The 17,221-nt window shown below is 43.6% G+C and overlaps 1 protein-coding gene across 1 annotated transcript in view; it reads right to left on the minus strand.

Annotated features, from left to right (window-relative positions):
- The window catches only part of LOC127587424 (phosphatidylinositol 4-phosphate 5-kinase type-1 gamma-like), a 99,823-nt gene that overhangs the window by 41,608 nt on the left and 40,994 nt on the right, over positions 1-17,221 (minus strand). Inside the window, exons 7-12 of the mRNA XM_052045721.1 lie at positions 16,722-17,021; positions 12,190-12,413; positions 11,282-11,365; positions 10,410-10,458; positions 5,426-5,510; positions 326-478 (exon numbers count right to left, since the gene is read on the minus strand). Coding sequence (XP_051901681.1) covers positions 326-478; positions 5,426-5,510; positions 10,410-10,458; positions 11,282-11,365; positions 12,190-12,413; positions 16,722-17,021 — 895 coding nt within the window. The remainder of the gene's footprint in view (positions 1-325; positions 479-5,425; positions 5,511-10,409; positions 10,459-11,281; positions 11,366-12,189; positions 12,414-16,721; positions 17,022-17,221) is intronic.

Below are 17,221 nucleotides of genomic sequence, written 5' to 3' on the forward strand. Positions count from 1 at the left end.
GCTGAAACTGCAGAATTCAATATTAAGTCCAGAAGGCTGCAATGTGGCAAGACAGAAGATGGGGTGCTGCACAAGCCTCTTATGTAGCACGGTCAAATGCCTTTTGGAAATCTAAGTACACTACATCTACAGGTTCCACTCTATCAACACTCATCTGAGTTTTAGAGCGGGGCGTTTTAAGAGATCAGAGATCGCGGGTGAGGTCTTGGGGGGGGGGGGGGGGGGGGGGGGAGGAGAAGGGGGAGGAGAAGGGGGAGAGGGAGGGAAAAAGGTCAAAGCCACAGAGGGAATTTGAAAGCTAGTGTGTCAATGGTACACCTGTTACCTGGTTCTATTATCGCCTGAATTATCTCCTTTGTCGGCACCTGTCCTTTGCCTTCCTCAGTCAAGGATGAGGGTGCTTGTCCAGACCCCCCTGTTGCAGGCCGCCTCATTGATGTCATACCGAGTCTGCTTTTCTTCGACGGGGAAGGTTTAACTAAGGAATAAAAAAAAGGAACAACATTAGAGGCACAAACTAGCATTCAATACTCATGTAATTCTTTTAGCACCCTCCACCCTTATGGCACACAGGCTGAGTCTGCAGGATAACTGGCAGTTCTGAGCTGCATAGACAAATTTTGCTCTCTTGGTTTTGTGTTATCATGGTGCAACACAAAATCAGCAACCCATATTTTTAATTCCACCAGAGAAAATAGTGCACTTGAACTCAAGTGACACCAGGACATCCTTTTCTTTCTTTATTCATTCACATGACATTGACGTCACTAGGCATTTATCGATCATTCCTAACTGTCCCTGAACGAAGGCATGTAAAGGCATCAATACGTAGAAGTCCCAACTAGAGTGCGTGATATTGGATCTCCTCTTAGGGAACAAGACAGGGTAGGTGACAGAAGTGTGTAGGGGAAGACTTTGGATCTAGTGATCACAATCATTCGTTTCAAGATAATCATGGAGGATAGGACTGGTCCTTGGGTTGAGATTCTAAATTGTAGTAAGGCCAATTTTGATGGCATCAGAAAGGATCTGGCAGGTGTGGATTGGGATAAGCTGTTTTCTGGCAAAGAGATGCTTGGTAAGTGGGAGGCCTTCAAAAGGGAAATAATGAGAGTATAGGATGTTCCTGTTACAATAAAAGGCAAGGCTGACAAGTTTATGGAACCTTGGTTATCGAGGGATATTGAGGCCTTGGTAAAGGAAAAGGCGACACACATCAGGTATAGGTAGCTAGGATCAAATGAGGCGCTTAAGTATAAGAAATGCAAGAGGACACGAGAGAAATCAGGAGGGCTAAAAAAAGGACGTGAGGTTGCTCTGGCAGACAAGGTGAAACAGAATCCCAAGGGTTTCGATACCTAGATTAAGAGCAAAAGGGTAGCAGGGGGCAAAGTCGGTCCTCTTGAAGATCAACATGGTCATCTATGTGTGGAGCCGAAAGAGATGGGGGAGATCTTAAATGAATCTTTTGCATCCATATTTATTCTGGAGACAGACAGAGACTATAGAACTGAGGCAAAAGAGTACTGAGGTCATGGACCATATCCAGATTACGGAAGAGGTGCTGGCTAGCTTGAGGCGAATGAAGGTGGATAAATCCCCAGGGCCTGACAAGGTGTCCCCTCGGACCTGTGGGAGACTGGTGCAGAAATTGCAGGACTCCAGGAAGAGATATTTAAAACATCCTTAGCCCCGGGTGAGGTGCCGGAGGACAGCTAACATTACTCTGTTGTTTAAGAAAAGCTCTTAAGAATAAGCTGGGAAATTATAGGCTGGTGAGCCTGATGTTAGTTGTGGGTAAACTATTGGAAGGTATTCTAAGGGAAAGTATATTTAAGATTTGGATAGACAGGGCCTAATTAGGGACAGTCACCATCACTTTGTGCGTGGTAGGTCATGTCTAACTAATCTTAGATTTTTTAAAAAGGAGGTTACCAAGAAGGTTAATGATGGAAAGGCAGTGAACAATGTCTACATGGACTTTAGTAAGGCCTTTGTCAAAGTTCCTCATGGGAGACTGGTCCAGAAGGTTAAGTCACTTGGCATTCAGGATGTAGTCAACTGGATTCAACATTGGCTAAGTGGGAGAATCCAGAGAGTGATAGTAGATGGTTCTCTCTCTGACTGGAGGCCTGTGACTAGTGGTACACCACAGGGATCATCTCTATTAATGATTTCGATGATAATGTGGTAAACTGGATCAGCAAATTTGCAGATGACACCAAGACTGGGGCGTGGTGAACAGCGAAGGAGGTTATCAAAGTTTGCAGCTTAATCTTGACCAGCTAGGAAAATGGACTGAAAAATGGCAGATGAATTTAATGCAGACAAGTGTGGTGTTGCACTTTGGAAGGACAAAGCAGGGTAAGACTTACACAGTGAATGGTAGGGCTCTGAGGTGTGCAGTAGAACAAAGGGAGTCGCGAATACAGATCCATAATTCCCGAAAGTGGCGTCACAGGTAGATGGGGTCACAGAGAGAGCTTTTGGCGCATTGACATTCATAAATCAGAGCATTGTGCACTGGAATTGGGATGTTATGTTGAAGTTGTACAAGACATTGGTGAGGCTGAATTTAGGGGATTATGTGCAAATCTGGTCACCTACCTACAGGAAAGATATCAATAAGCTTGAAAGAGTGCAGACAAAATTTACAAGGAGGTTGCCAGGACTTGAGGACCCGAGTTTTAGGGAAAGGTTGAATAGGTTAGGACATTATTCCCTGGAGCGCAGGAGAATGTGGGGAGATCTTATGGAGGTATACATTATAATGGGTATAGATAGGGTGATTGCATGCAGGCTTTTTCCCCCGCAGGTTGGGTGAGACTAGAACTAGAGGACATGGGTTTAGGGTGAAAGGTGAAATATTTAAGGGGAATCTGAAGGGAAACTTCTTCACTCAGAGGGTGGTGCGAGTGTGGAAGGAGCTGCCAGCAGAAGTGGTAGATGCGGGCTCAATTGTAACATTTAAGACAAGTTTGGATAGGTACATGGATGGGAGGGGTTTGGAGGGATATGGTCTGGGTGCAGGTAGATAAGTCAAGGCAGAAGATCTGATCGGCATGGACTAGGTGAGCCGAAGGGCCTGTTTCTGTTGTGACTCTGAGGAAGCAGTTCCGAGTCAACCACATTGGGGGAAGTCTGGGTGGGGGTAAAAAAAAAATCACATATTGGCCAACACATTTCCTTCCCTGAAGGGCATTAGTGAACAATATTGACTTTCAGAACAATCTGCTGGTTTCAAGGTTATTGTTACTGAGACTAATCTCAGAGTGTAACAAAAAAACTCACTGATTTGTGAGCCTAGCACCCTCGATTCCAGGACTAAGCTACAGAATGAACCAGTGATGGGTATAAATGTCTGTGCCACGTCAAGATCGGTGTTAAACTGTCAACTCATTTGCTGGACCCATTGTCATTGGACACCATTAACCTGCTTCAGAACTTGAAACTGGATATTTCTATAGCATCTTAAGGATACTGCAACCACTCAACTGTACCTCTGGAGAAGGCACTGTCATAAAGTAGGGACTGCAGCCAATACTTTAGGCACACATACCTCCTACAGCAATGTGTTAATGTACAGTGAATGTGTATCAGCAATGATGGTTGAAAGATAAATATTGGCACCAGGATACTGGAGGGACATCCACGAGAGAAACAGAGTGGAGAAGGAGGGAGTACAGGGAAAGTGACATAAATTGCAATAGCTCCCATGTTAAAAGAGCTAGCTAACATTCATGTTTAATACTGAATGGTAGTTTGAGGGCAAGCACTGGAGAATGGCTAAAGCACCTGGAAAGGAGATGCGCTCAGTGATTTAAGTGGAGGGAGTTCACAGACGGTGGGGGGAGGGGGATGAGGTTGTTAGAAGCAGTTGCTCATCTCAAGTGATTCGAGGATCATCTCATTCAGTGCCTGTGCTGGCTCAGATTCCTCCTTGTACTAAGGGACACTGGTAACCCAAACCATTTCCATGGTGCTATTACTAAATATAGACAAAATGGCAAAACTCGAGCTTGATATCACCTACTTGGTCTATCTTATCTTCTTTCCTACTGTTCTCAGAAATGTTGCTGTCCTGCACTAAGAGCCTGGGCCCATCACCTAGGTTACTCAATGAAAAACACATTTAGCAGAGAGAGAAAACAAAAAGACTTGCATCGCTTTACAACCCTTCACATCTCCTTCCCGGCATCCAAATCATAAGCTGTCAATACAGTGCTTCTAAAGTGCAGTCATTTTTGTAAAGTAGGAAACACGGCAGTTAATTTACGCGAGATCACATCAGATGGGCAGTTTCAGTAATGTTGGCTGGGGGATAAATACTAGCCCAAGTGTTTCTGTTTTGCATTACTCCCTCAATACTGCCCACCCTCCTCAGTGCTATCCCTCAGACAGCAGTGCTCTTTCAGCACTGCCTCTCACTCAGCAAGCCAGTCCCTTGGCACTGCAATGGGGTGTCAGCTGGACATTTTTTGTGGGCTGGGACTTGAACAAATGACCTTCTGACTCAGGAGTGAGTGCAGTATCAATTGCGCCAAGGCTAGCTCTGAAAAAAGCACCTAAATTTTTTTTACCTGCTTGCCTTTCATTCCAAAGAAAAGGAGCAGGGAACCTCTAATTCAGACAGCCCCAGCATTGGAACTCAGTTTGACCAAGTGTACGTGCTCTGAGGGAATTTCATCAAAAGACCTTGCGTACATGAAGATTAGGAGGGACGGGGAGGAGCAGTTAAGCTATAGAACACTGAAGTTTCAAAAAGTTTAAACTTGACATACAGGGATCCACAGTGCAGCCTTCAGTTAAGGCTGTGTCAAAGTGCACGAGAAAAATTGACTGGGGTGCATTGATGTAGTTTAGAGACCATTCAGCAGTCAAGTCATTCTTTCCTTCATTATCCATGGCAATACTTGCACTCGACCTCAATTGTCCTTGGGTGTTCACACTAATTACATGGAATGTACAGGCTAGAAACAGGCCACTGACCTGTGCAACTGTTTATTCTCTACACAGATATCCTCCCAACCATCTTCATCACCCACATTTTTTTATTCCTTCCTCTCCCAAATGTTTATCCAACTTCTTCAAATTCATCTTTCATTTGCCATAACTATCCCAGCGCTCTATAGGGAATGATATTTCTCTCAAAGTTCCCCATAAATCCTGCAAGTAGTGCCTCTTGTTTACGTCTGCTCGATCTGGTCTTCTCTGTGCCAAATTGTTCCTTCATTTTTAACAAAAGATTTTCCTCTTGTAGGATATTCAGACTGTCTGCAACATGAAGCTGTGTCCCACCCAACTTGCCCTCCAAATGCAGACAGTAGAATATGCCCCGGGAGTGATTCATTCTGAAGTATTCAAAAATTAGAAATTCCACAACAGGCTATCTCAACATTTAAAACAATAATAACTGGATACTTACGTGGTATTTTCTTGAAAACTGTGTTGCACATGAATCGCTGAAAACGCTCAGCATAGAAACCAGGTCTGTGCACAGACACTGTATCCTGAGAGGGACAAAAAGTGGACTCAGACACTGGGGAACAGCAAGAATTCAGGCAAAAACAACATGCAGCAGTATTCTTCCAAGGGTTATGCTCAGTAAATACTGCAATACAATAAATTCAATGTAATCATGGCTGATTTATGCTGGCATCAACTCCTCTTCTGTGCCAGTTTCCCAAAGCCCTCAATTCATCGATCTTTCAACAATCGAGCATCTCCAACCTGGCTATTTCTAATAACCTGGCCTCCACCACCTTTTGGGAATTCTCTGGAGAATTCAAAAGATTCACTACCCACTGAGGGTATAAATTTCTACACACCTCAGTTTTAAATGACCAGCCCGTTATCTTGTAACTATGTCCCCTCGCTTATGACTTTCACACTAATGAATACATAGAATGACACCTTGCACAGCTGATGGTAACCAAAAACGTAGGCTTCAGACCAAGTCAGAGGGGGAAGGCAGTCTCGGCACGAGTTCTTTCCAACATGGGATTCAACAAAATAAAACTCATTTCTACAAAATCTCATGGGTTCCAATTGTATAAAGACTCAAAAGCAAATGAAGTACTTCTCAATTTCAAGCTGCCACTAGCAGCGATGGGTCTTGAGGATAAATACCAAAGCCAATGTAACAGTGAAAACTCTCCTCCCCAGAAAAATGCGATGGGATCTTGTGTTAAGCTGAAGTGACAGACTCGGCACCCGTTTAACACCAACTATGGAATGGCACACACAAGTGTAGCACTGAAGTATAGGCCAAGATTTTTGTGTTAGGCACACTGCAGGAGGATTTGAACCCAAAACCTTCTCATGCACTGTACCTCATTTGCCTAGAGAAAATGTCCCTTCAACACATCCACTGGTTCCTTAAAGGAGTCTTAAAAGAGGAAATAACAAACAACTTGCACTGGTAACACAGTGGGTAGCCAGATCACAGTTTGTTAACAGGGAAAAGATGAGGATGAAATTTATATCAAAAATAGAGAGCTGTTTATGATATGCCTTTATTGAAGTAGAATGCTCACCTCCCTGAATTCTTTCACTATTTGCCTTAAATCTGTCTGAGGCAAATGATCATAGGGTTTTCAGATTAAAAAAAAACAATAGGATTGAGGCTGATTGGATCACTTCCAAAAAGCTAGGAAAGATGTGATAGTGCTGGAGGGGGCAAGAGGAGATTCACAGGATGTTGCCTGGATGGTGTGTTTCAGTTATGAGGAGACAACATCTGCTTTCCCTGGAGTGGTGTGGTTCAGAGGGGGGTATGATTGAGGTATATAAAGTTATGAGGGTACAGATAGGGTAGATTGTAGGAAACTTTTCTGCTTAGAGTAGTTAAGCTGGACATGGATTTAGCGTAAAGAGCAAGAGGTTTAGAGAGGGTTGAGGAAACCTTTTTCCACCCAGGGAGTGGTGAGTACCAGGAATACACTACCTGAGAGAGTGGTGGAAGCGGAGTCATTGACAGCATTTAAGAAATATCCAGATGTGCACTTAAATCTTCTTGGCATAGTGGGCTACAGGCCAAATACTGGAAGATGGGATATGGATGAGTGCCCACTGATCGGTGTGGACACGGTGAGTCGAACGGCTTGTCTCCATGTTATACGAGTCTATGACTCGAGGTTAGATATGGACAGGAAGATTCCTTGAATTGGACATTCTTGCTGAAACTTCCTAATACCTTTCCTAAATTTCCAAATTCACAATCACAAGATCATAAGGTAAAGGAGCAGAAGTAGGCCATTCGGCCCATCAAGTCTGCTCCATGAGCTAAACTAATACTATTCCTATCTAGCCCCAACTTCTGGCCTTATCCCATATCCCTTGATACCTTGACTAATTAGATATCTATCAATCTCCTCCTTAAATGCCCCCAATAATGGGGCTTCCACAGCTGCACGTGGAAAAGAATTCCATAATTTCACTACCCTCTGGCTAAAGAAATTTCTCCTGTTTTAAACCGGTACCCTCTAATTCTAAGATTCTGCCCAGGACTAGACTCACCCACCAGAGGAAACAGCTTAACCACATCTACTCTGTCCAGTCCTTTCAACATTCTGTTTCTATGAGGTCCCCTCTCATTCTTCTGTACTCCAATGAATACAATCCAAGAGCCAACAAACGCTCATCATAAGTAAGCCCTTTCATTCCTGGAATCATCCTCGTAAATCTTTTCTGAACCCTCTCCAACATCAGTACATCCTTCCTAAGATACAGGGCCCAAAACTGTGCACAGTACGCCAAATGAGGCCTCACCAGTGCCCCATAGAGCCTCATCAACACCTCCTTACTTTTACACTTTATATCTCTCGAAATAAATGCTAACATAGCATTCGCTTTCTTTACCGCCGATCCAACCTGGTGGTTAACGTATCCTGCACGAGTACCCCAAAGTCCCTTTGAATTTTCTCCCCATCTAGATAATAATCTGCCCATTTATTTCTTTTTCCAAAGTGTACAACGGTACATTTCTCAACATTGAATCCCATCTGCCATTTCTTTGCCCATTCTCCTAAACTATCTAAGTCTTCCAGCAACTTTCCTATTTCTTCAATACTCCTACTCCTGCACCAACCTTGGTGTCATCTGCAAACTTAGCCACAAAACCATTTACTCCATAATCCAAATCATTAATGTACAAAGTAAAAAGAAGCGGCCCCAACACCGACCCTTGCGGAACACCACTAGTAACCCGTGGCCAACCAGAACAGGATCCCTTTATTCCCACCCTTTGCTTTCTGCCTACCAGCCAATGCTCCCTCCACCCATTCCAATATCCTACCTGTAACTCCATGAGCTCTCATCTTATTAATCAGCCTCTTGTGCTGCACCCAACCTGAGATTTCCTCAAAAAACTCCAATAGGTTGGTCAGGCAGGATCTTCCCTTCACAAAACCATGCTGGCTTGGGCCTATCTTGCCTTGCACCTCGAGGTATTCCATAACATCCTTGAGGATCGATTCCAATAACTTTCCGACCACTGATGTCAGACTAATAGGTCTGTAATTTCCTTTATGCTGTCTCCCACCTTTCTTAAACAGCGGAACTACATTTGCGACCTTCCAGTCCTCCGGAACCACGCTGGAGTCTATTGATTCCTGGAAAATTATCACCAATGCCTCCGCAATCTCTGAGGCCACCTCCTTCAGAACCCAAGGTGCACCTCATCCGGTCCGGGAGACCTATCTGTCTTTAGTCCATTTAGCTTGCCGAGCACCTTCTCTCTAGTAACCTTAACTGAATTTAGTTCTATCCCGAGACCCCTGACTATCCAGTATATTGCTAATGTCCTCCACAGTGAAGACCGATGCAAAATACTCATTTAGTTCCTCTGCCATCTCTGTTATCCATTGTAATCTCTCCCGCACTGTTCTCAATTGGTCCTATATCAACCCGCGTCTCTCTTTTACACTTCATGTATTTAAAAAAAAACTAGGTATCTTTTTGAATTACTGTACGATTCTGTATTTCTTGACTCTTGGCAGTCTGAGTATTAGTCAATGCAAGTCTTTTCATACCCACCTTGTACTATCTGTGGCATTAGTGTAGATAGGTCATTGATGGTCAGCATGGACACGGTGGGCTGATGGGTCTGTTTCTGTGCTACATGAATCTACAGGGCAAACTCATGAAAGATAAACAAAGATAAACTTTCAGGACCAGTCAGATTTCTGCTGATCTTGAAAGCAGAAATCAGACTGGTGGACTTCGCTAACCTCATATGCAGCATCTCACCATCTATCCTTGCAGGATTGGACAGTGCAGGAGACAGGTGTCTGCCCCGAAGCATGCAAACAGCAAGAATCCTTTCACTTGTGCAACATCCTACTTCTTGTCTTTGCACCAATACAAGGAAGTTTCTTGATAAGAGGAAATAAAGAAACCATTTTCAGTGGCAAGACAGTCAGTAAGCAAAGGGCACAAATTTGAGGACCGGGGAGAGGGAACTTTGTTTTATTTTTAATGCAGCAAGTTGCAGGGATCCAGGACGAGCTGCCTGGAAGGGCAGTTGAAGCAGATTTAATGGGAGCTTTCCAATGTTCCGAGCAAAAAATTTTCATGAGCTTCAAATGGAACAAAGTGTCCCGAGACTTCCCTGCAACTCTTGCCTGCAGAGTCTCAATATCTTTCCATTTTCTGGTAATCAGAACTGAACACAGTACAAAGCCCTTTATTGCAGCAACTAACTAAACTTGATAATGAGCAACAAACAGGTGGTCTAAAGGCTGGTTAAAGAGATTAGTATTAAAGAGTTGGGTGGAGAACAAAATTACACAGCTCAGGACCCATGCAACTGAAGTTATGGTTTGTAAATGGCAGAACAAAGAACTTGCAGAAGTGCAATAGGAATTAGGTCAAGTGGCCAAATGCTTGGCCAAAGAGATCGGTTTTAGGCGATGACTGCTTTCAGAAGAGAATCCCACAGCTCAAAGACTGGGCTGCTGAAGGCACAACCACCAATGATTAAATTCAGAGACACGCAAGCTGCAATTTAAAGGACCTCAGAGATCCAAGGGCTGCAGGCAGAAAGATATGGATAGGGTGTGTGGAATGACGTGAAGACAGGGGAAATGATTTTATTCATTAAAATGGCCACTGACATCTCAAGACCCAGTATATATATGGAGTGGCAGGTGACGAGATGCAGTGAGAAGACAAGGGCTTGAAGGGGGGAAAACATTAACTGCTTGGGGGAAAAGAGTAGGGATACTGGCCGTGACAATAAGCCAAATAGCCTACGTAGAATCGTTCAGTCAATTGCTTTTTTAAAATTTGGTAAACAGATGGATGGATTGTCACACTTTCAAAAGCTACCAGAACTCAACTTCACATTTAGACATTCAGAATTATCAGATGTGACACAGTTGAAGACATGTGCTGTCCTTCCTACTCACTCCATCATGTACAAGGGCCTTCCAAGAATGTTCCAACTTCTTTATAAACCTAAAACAGCAATGAAGGAATGTTAATCAGGCATGAAAACAAGCCATGTAAACACATCAAGGCAAACAGCTCACAGTACAAAATGCTGCATGGAGTATCAAATTAAATTTGGCAACAAAACTTAAACGGAGCTCTTAGAGCAGATGACCAAATAATTGGCTTAAGGGAAGGAATCCCACAGCTCAGGGCCCAGGCTGTTGAAGGAACAGCTGCCAATGGCAGAATTCAATGATGTACAAGAGACTATTAACAAGGAGTTGAGATCTAAGGAAAGGGTAGAGGCAGGGAAGGGGCAAACAAAGATGTGGAGGGGTTAGGGCTAGGCTACAGACAAAAAAGATAGGTTACATAAGCACATAACCTGGCACAAAGTGGTCAATATTCTGTACTGGATTCACAAGGCAGATCATACTTATTAGTGCAGGAAAATTTCTGAAAAGACTTCACTGGAGAGTAAATTAGATAAAAATTTGCCAAGTCAAATAAGTAATATTGGGACAGGTGATCAGAAGCTGGGTCAAAAGACAGAATTTTTGAGGGACATCTTGGGGGAGAAAGGTGGTGAGGTTTACAGAGGGAATTCTAGAGTGCAGGATGAGAATGATGCAACCAAGAACAGAACTGGAGAGCCATCTGGGGGGGGGGGGGGGGGGGGGGGGTGGGAGTGGTGGGGTGCGGTCACAGAAACAATGGGCGAGGTGATATGGAAATTAGAACACAAGGGTAAGGATTTTAAGTTGAAGGCAGAGTCAGATCAGGATGCAGTGCATGTTCAGGTAAGCAGAAACATGATACAAGTTAGCATAGATTAGCAGCAATTTACCTGTAGGACTGCAAGATGTCTATAATGCCAATATACAGCATGAGGCGCTCCCCTTTGGAGTTCCGAGCTGGAATACCTCCCATCCTAAATGTGAGCACATTAAACAGCATTATTTATCTATCCCAACATTAATATAGTCCTCTCCCAAGATAATGCTGCTGCCTGGGCAACAGACACAGACAGAACACTGGACCAAATACACGGCTTTTCAAGCATTGCGTGAGAGTGACAGTAAGAGCGAGGAACAAATCTATATAGACAGAAGACTTTCATGCTCGACTTCCCTTTCACAACACCTCCATGTGCTTCATTAACAAAGCACTTTCACTGTTACACTGTGATAACTTGATTGTAACCTTAATACTGGTTAATGGATATATACTGTGCAGAACACAACAGACATCGAGTATAGTTCGAACAAAATTGTGGGATTCCAACCCACTGGAAAAGGGACTTCTTTTGCAGAAGACATTCTTCTTCTAAAAGCCAGCACACCAGCCTGGATTTCTGTACACTATTTGTTCAGAGGGGATGGGTGTTACTGACACAACCAGCATTTACTTCCCATCCACAACCACCCTCAACCTCCATTTCAGAGGTTTTGAGTCACACTTAGTGCAGACAAATAAGGGGTACATAGGGTTTCACTTCAATCTATTTCACTGTCACTATTACTGCTCACTACTTTCAAACTTGCTGTAAAATTATCTAAGTGAATTCAACTTCCTTGTTGGTGCGGTGGGATTCATATGTCTTAACAATCCAGGCCTTCGGAATCAGTCCTGTAATTTAACTACCACGCTACCGATACATTATCCCATGAGCTACTCAATTGCAGCACTGTCTCTTGAGAGAAAGGCAACAAAATGTTGTCCCATGCAAGTAACATAGTCAAGCCAAGGACTTACTGTTCATCTGTTTCACTGGTGGCTCCCAGGCGTGATTCACCTTGGATGGCCTCCACCGCCGTTGAGTAAAGGGAGCGTTGGCCCATTGGTCTTCGTGCATCTGATAGTCCAATGCCATCTGTGCCAGGTTGCTGCCCCTCAGTCTCCCGCTCCCGGCTGGCTATATCCATGTTATGAATTCCTACCAGCAAACTGTAGTCCATGATTTTAAAACTCTGTAATACCTATGCCGTGAATATAAGGAGAATCAATTTGCTGCTTAGACACCAGTTACATTTTAGGCACCACGAAGACTGAAAATGTAAAAAAAAAACAAATGCTGGAGCATATTTGGGTAGCAAGTGCGTGGAATCAAAAAGCTGGTCCTGTAACCCTGTCAGTTTTCTCTAGATGTTCCAGTTTCCTCCCACAGTCAAAAGACGAGCAGGTTGGTAGGTTAATTGGCCACTGGAAATTGTCTCCAGTGCAGATGGTTGGTAATATCTGGGGGAAGAGAGTGGATCTGGAAAAAGGTTACGGGAAAATTAGTGGGGGAATGGAACTGCCGTGCGAATTTGCAGAGACATGATGGGCTTCATGGCCTCTACTTGTGCTATCTAGGACTTTATTTCTATGAAATATTTCCAGAGTTGGGTGGGAAGTGTTGATGTAGAGGATCATCCTGGATTTTATTGAATACTTCGAGCACTAAAAAGCCAACTCCAACTTTCATGTCTAAAATTTTTCAAGACTTGAACACTAGATTCATTGAAGGCTCACTCAAGAGTGAATGTAAAATCACATTACAGTAAGAACTATAATCTAGGATAAGGACTTCACATCCAACAGACCTAACATAGATCACTTAACAACATTAGTGGGCAGCTGTACACATCACCTCAATGACTAAATGCATTTCCTGCAGCACTAGAAATGAGGTGCAGAAAACTGCTTTTGATCGTCAGGGCTAAACCTATTAATCTGACCCGCAGCCGAATGTTGGAACAGAAGTCAGCAATTCAGTCATCAAGCCTGCTAAATGGGAACTGAAGGTCATTCAGTCTCTCAAGCAGGAACAGAAGCAGATTAGCCTTCCAGCATATTACAAAGAGGAGGAAATGGCCATGTGGAACTGAGCCTGCCCATTCAGTAAGAATGTTGCTGATCCAGGTTTTGACCTCAACTTCACTTAGTTGACCAAATCCAGTAACTCTCAATTCCTCTGCAGCTCAAACATTCACAACCTTAATGGCGCAGTAACTCATTGTTCACAGGCACCTGGGAGAGAATTCAAAAGATTCACGACCCAGAGAACAAGTCCCACCTCTGCCTCAAGTCTTAAGAGGTCAACTCCTTATCCAGAGATTATGCCCCCTAGATCTGGATTCCCCGAGTCGAAACATATTCTCAGCATCTAGCCACCTACACTAGGGCAATTTGAAGTGGACAATTAACCCACCTACCCACATCTTTGGATTGTGGGGAGAAAACAGAGCATCTGAAGAAAACCTACACCGTTACAGAGAATATGCAAATTCCACAGAGCAGAGGTCACAACTGCACCCAGTAACGCCTCCCATGCTCCAGGGAAAACAGCTCCAGCCTATCAGGTGTCTCATAACTCAAGCTGTTCAGTGCTGGCAACATCCTTGTGAATCTTTTCAGCACCCTTTCCATCATAATAACATCCTTCCCATAGCTAAGTGACTAGAACTGCACACAGCACTCCAAGTGTGGTCTCACCAATGTCTTGTAGAGTTGTAACATGACATCCCAACTCTTGTACTCAATGTCCTGACCAATGAAGGCAAGCAATGCCTTCTTCACCAACCTGTCTACCTGTGTCACCACTTGCAGGCAACTATGCACTTGTACCCTGAGATATCTCTGTTCCACAATACTCTTCAGGGCACGGTCATTTACTGTGCATGTCCTGCCCTGATTTAACATAGAACAGTACAGCACAGGAACAGGACATTCAGCCCAGTGTCTGTGCCGAACATGATGCCAAATTAAATTAATTCTCTCCTGCCTGTATTTGATCCATATCCCTGCATTTTCGCATGTCTATCTAAAAGCCTCTTAAACACCACTATAATATCTGCTTTCACCACTACCTCCCAGCAGCCTGCTCCAGGCACCTATCACTCTGTAAAAACAAGACTTGCCACACTCGTTCTTTAAACTTTCTCCCTCTCACCTTAAATGTACGTCCTCTAGTATTTGACATTTCTACCCAAGGATAAAGATTCTGATTGTCCACTTTATCTATGCCTCTCAAAATTTTATGAGCTTCTATCAGGTCTCCCCTCAGCCTTCGATGCTCCAGAGAAAATAACCCAAGTTTGTTCAACCTCTCCCGACAGTGCATACCCTCTAATTCAGGCAGCATTCCAGTAAACAACTTCTGCACCCTTTCCAAAGCCTCCACATCCTTCCTGTAATGGGGCAACCAGAATTGCATACAATACTCCAAGTGTGGCCTAACCAAAGTTTTATGGCTGCAATGTGACTTCCTTACTCTCATACTCAATGCCCCGACCGATGAAGGAAAGCTTGCCATATGCCTTCTTTACCATCCCATCTACTCACATGGCCACTTTTCAGTGAGCTATGGACTTCAAGATCAAACTTACCAAAATGCAACACTTTGCACTTGTCAGAGTTAAATTCTATCTACCATTCCTTCTCCCAATTTCCCACTTGATCTAGATCCTGTTGTCATTTTAAGTAACTTCTTCGCTGTCCACTGTAAAACCTATTTGGGCATCATCTGCAAACTTACTAACCATGCCACCCACATTCTCGTCCAACATTAATATAGATGACAAAGAGTGGACTCAGACCACTGGTCACAGGCATCCAGTCTGAAAAACAACCCTCTTACTCCTATCACCAAGGCAATTTTGTATCCATTTGGTCGACTCACCCTGGATCTCATGTAGGCTGGTCCAGAACCACAGAGGACAGGTCCAAAGCAATGGGGCACAGCTTAGGGCATGAGGCACAGAGGATACGTGAGGAAGAACTTACCCCACCCTGATGATGGTTGTGTGCTGGAGGCAAGTATTTTCAACATAGTATCTAGTCCAACATGTGCACTGCCAACACGTAGAAGGCTTCACATCAAGTGTTGACATATGGCTTACAGATGGGTATGATAGTTGGCATGGATGCAATGGGCTGAAGGGCCTTATCATGCTGTACGACTATGACATTTGCTGTTTTTCCAATCTGCTAGGACCTTTCCAGAATTTAGTAAATGTTAGCAGATCACACCCAATACACCAACCATTTCTGTGGCTATACCCTGCTAGAACCCGAGAAGGCTTTAATTCTCCTGTGTCACTTTGTATGTGACCGCCAGTTACATGCTGTTCACTTTCTTATTCCACACAGAAACCTTGATAATCTGCTGATATATCCTTTTTTAGTTCATCACTGAACTTCATCAACTTCAGTTTCTATAATTATCCAGGTCCTCAACTTTTGTTTCACTATTCTTTACAACATTAGAAACCTATCCTATGTCATCCTCAACTCTTTCCAGTCGTCACAGATGGATTATTTTTCTAATGGAACTTTCTCAAAGGAATGCATGTTCATTGAAAATAATCAAAGATGAATTATGAAAATGGCTGCCACTGATAACTTGCCATCATATTTATTAATCTAATTTCCCAATCCACTTTAGTCAATTTTCTCTTCATACCCTTGCCCTGGTCGGACAGGGCATTGAGCATAAAGAGTTGGGACGTTGATGAGATTGTGCGCAGTTCTGGTTGCCATATTGTAGGAAGAATGTGATTAAGCTAGACAGGGTGCAGAAAAGATTCACAAGGATGTTGCCAGGACTGGAGCGCTTCAGTTATTAGGAGAGACTGGATAGGCTGGGACTGGGATAAGCTCAGGAAGACACCTTGGTGAGTACGGACAAGTTGAATCAAAGGACCCATTTCCATGCTCTATAACTCTATGACTACAACTGTACCCAAGTGACTAGATTTAAATTTAAAAATTGTTTCTCTAATCTAGCAGTAAGTAGCTCGCCTCCCATCTTCCCACAGCCTTGCTACCACATTCAAGGCAAAAGGAAAGTGTATTGTAGTACTCTCCATATGTGGATGAATGCAATTCCAGTGACACCATTCAAAACAACTGCCATGGATCCCCATCCACTAAGTTATACACACTTCCCCCTGCAAACACACCACGGTTGCAGTGATACTGTACATAATGTATTACAATATGCAACAAAATGACACCAGCAGCACATCCCAGACTGTCATCTACACCATCAGGGAAAAGGGCAGATAAAAGTACAACTACCACCCCCCTCTCCAGTTCACGTGGTGTCTTGACTTTGAAATAATGCTATTCCTTCATTGATAATGCGTCCAAATCCCAAAACCAACAAAGGTGTAGTTAAAAGACATTAAATGCTCATCACCCCTCACTTGTCTAAAATCTATCACGGGAGAGGAGGAGGAACCCAATTAAATGTTTGGCCCAAGTGGACTGCCATTCTATAAAAAGTCAAAAAAGATACTAACCAAACAGTCTCTCTGAATTGTTTTACATAAGGCACTGTGCATATCTGTATCCAGGAAAAGACCATCAGGAATATCATGCAGGAAGTCCAGGTCTTTAAACGTTGGCCGTGACTTATCACGTTCTTTCTGGGAGGCCCGGCGCTTGTAGGTCGATCCTTTCAAGTCATACTTCAGGTGCATTTTCATCACCCGAGGCAGAAGGTTGTTCATGACTACCAGTCGAATATTGTTGCCCCCAGATTGGATGCAGTAGAGCCCAAAGAACTTGGGCAGCAATGTGCGAGGGTTCTGGTTCAAGTTCTGAGGGCAAGACAGAGAGCAAATACAATTACCAAAGGAGCAATCTGATATTTAGGATTCACCAACATGCTTTCAAACAACTTTCAATGCACCCATCAGGGACATCTGAAAGGATCAGGTTAATATGTGAATTAAAGGAGTTTAAGAAGAGAACTCCCAGGATAACAGCAAAGGGGGTATGGGGGGGGGGGGGGGGGGGG

Source organism: Pristis pectinata, chromosome 40 (assembly GCF_009764475.1).
Source record: "Pristis pectinata isolate sPriPec2 chromosome 40, sPriPec2.1.pri, whole genome shotgun sequence".
In the NCBI taxonomy this organism is placed as follows: domain Eukaryota; kingdom Metazoa; phylum Chordata; class Chondrichthyes; order Rhinopristiformes; family Pristidae; genus Pristis; species Pristis pectinata.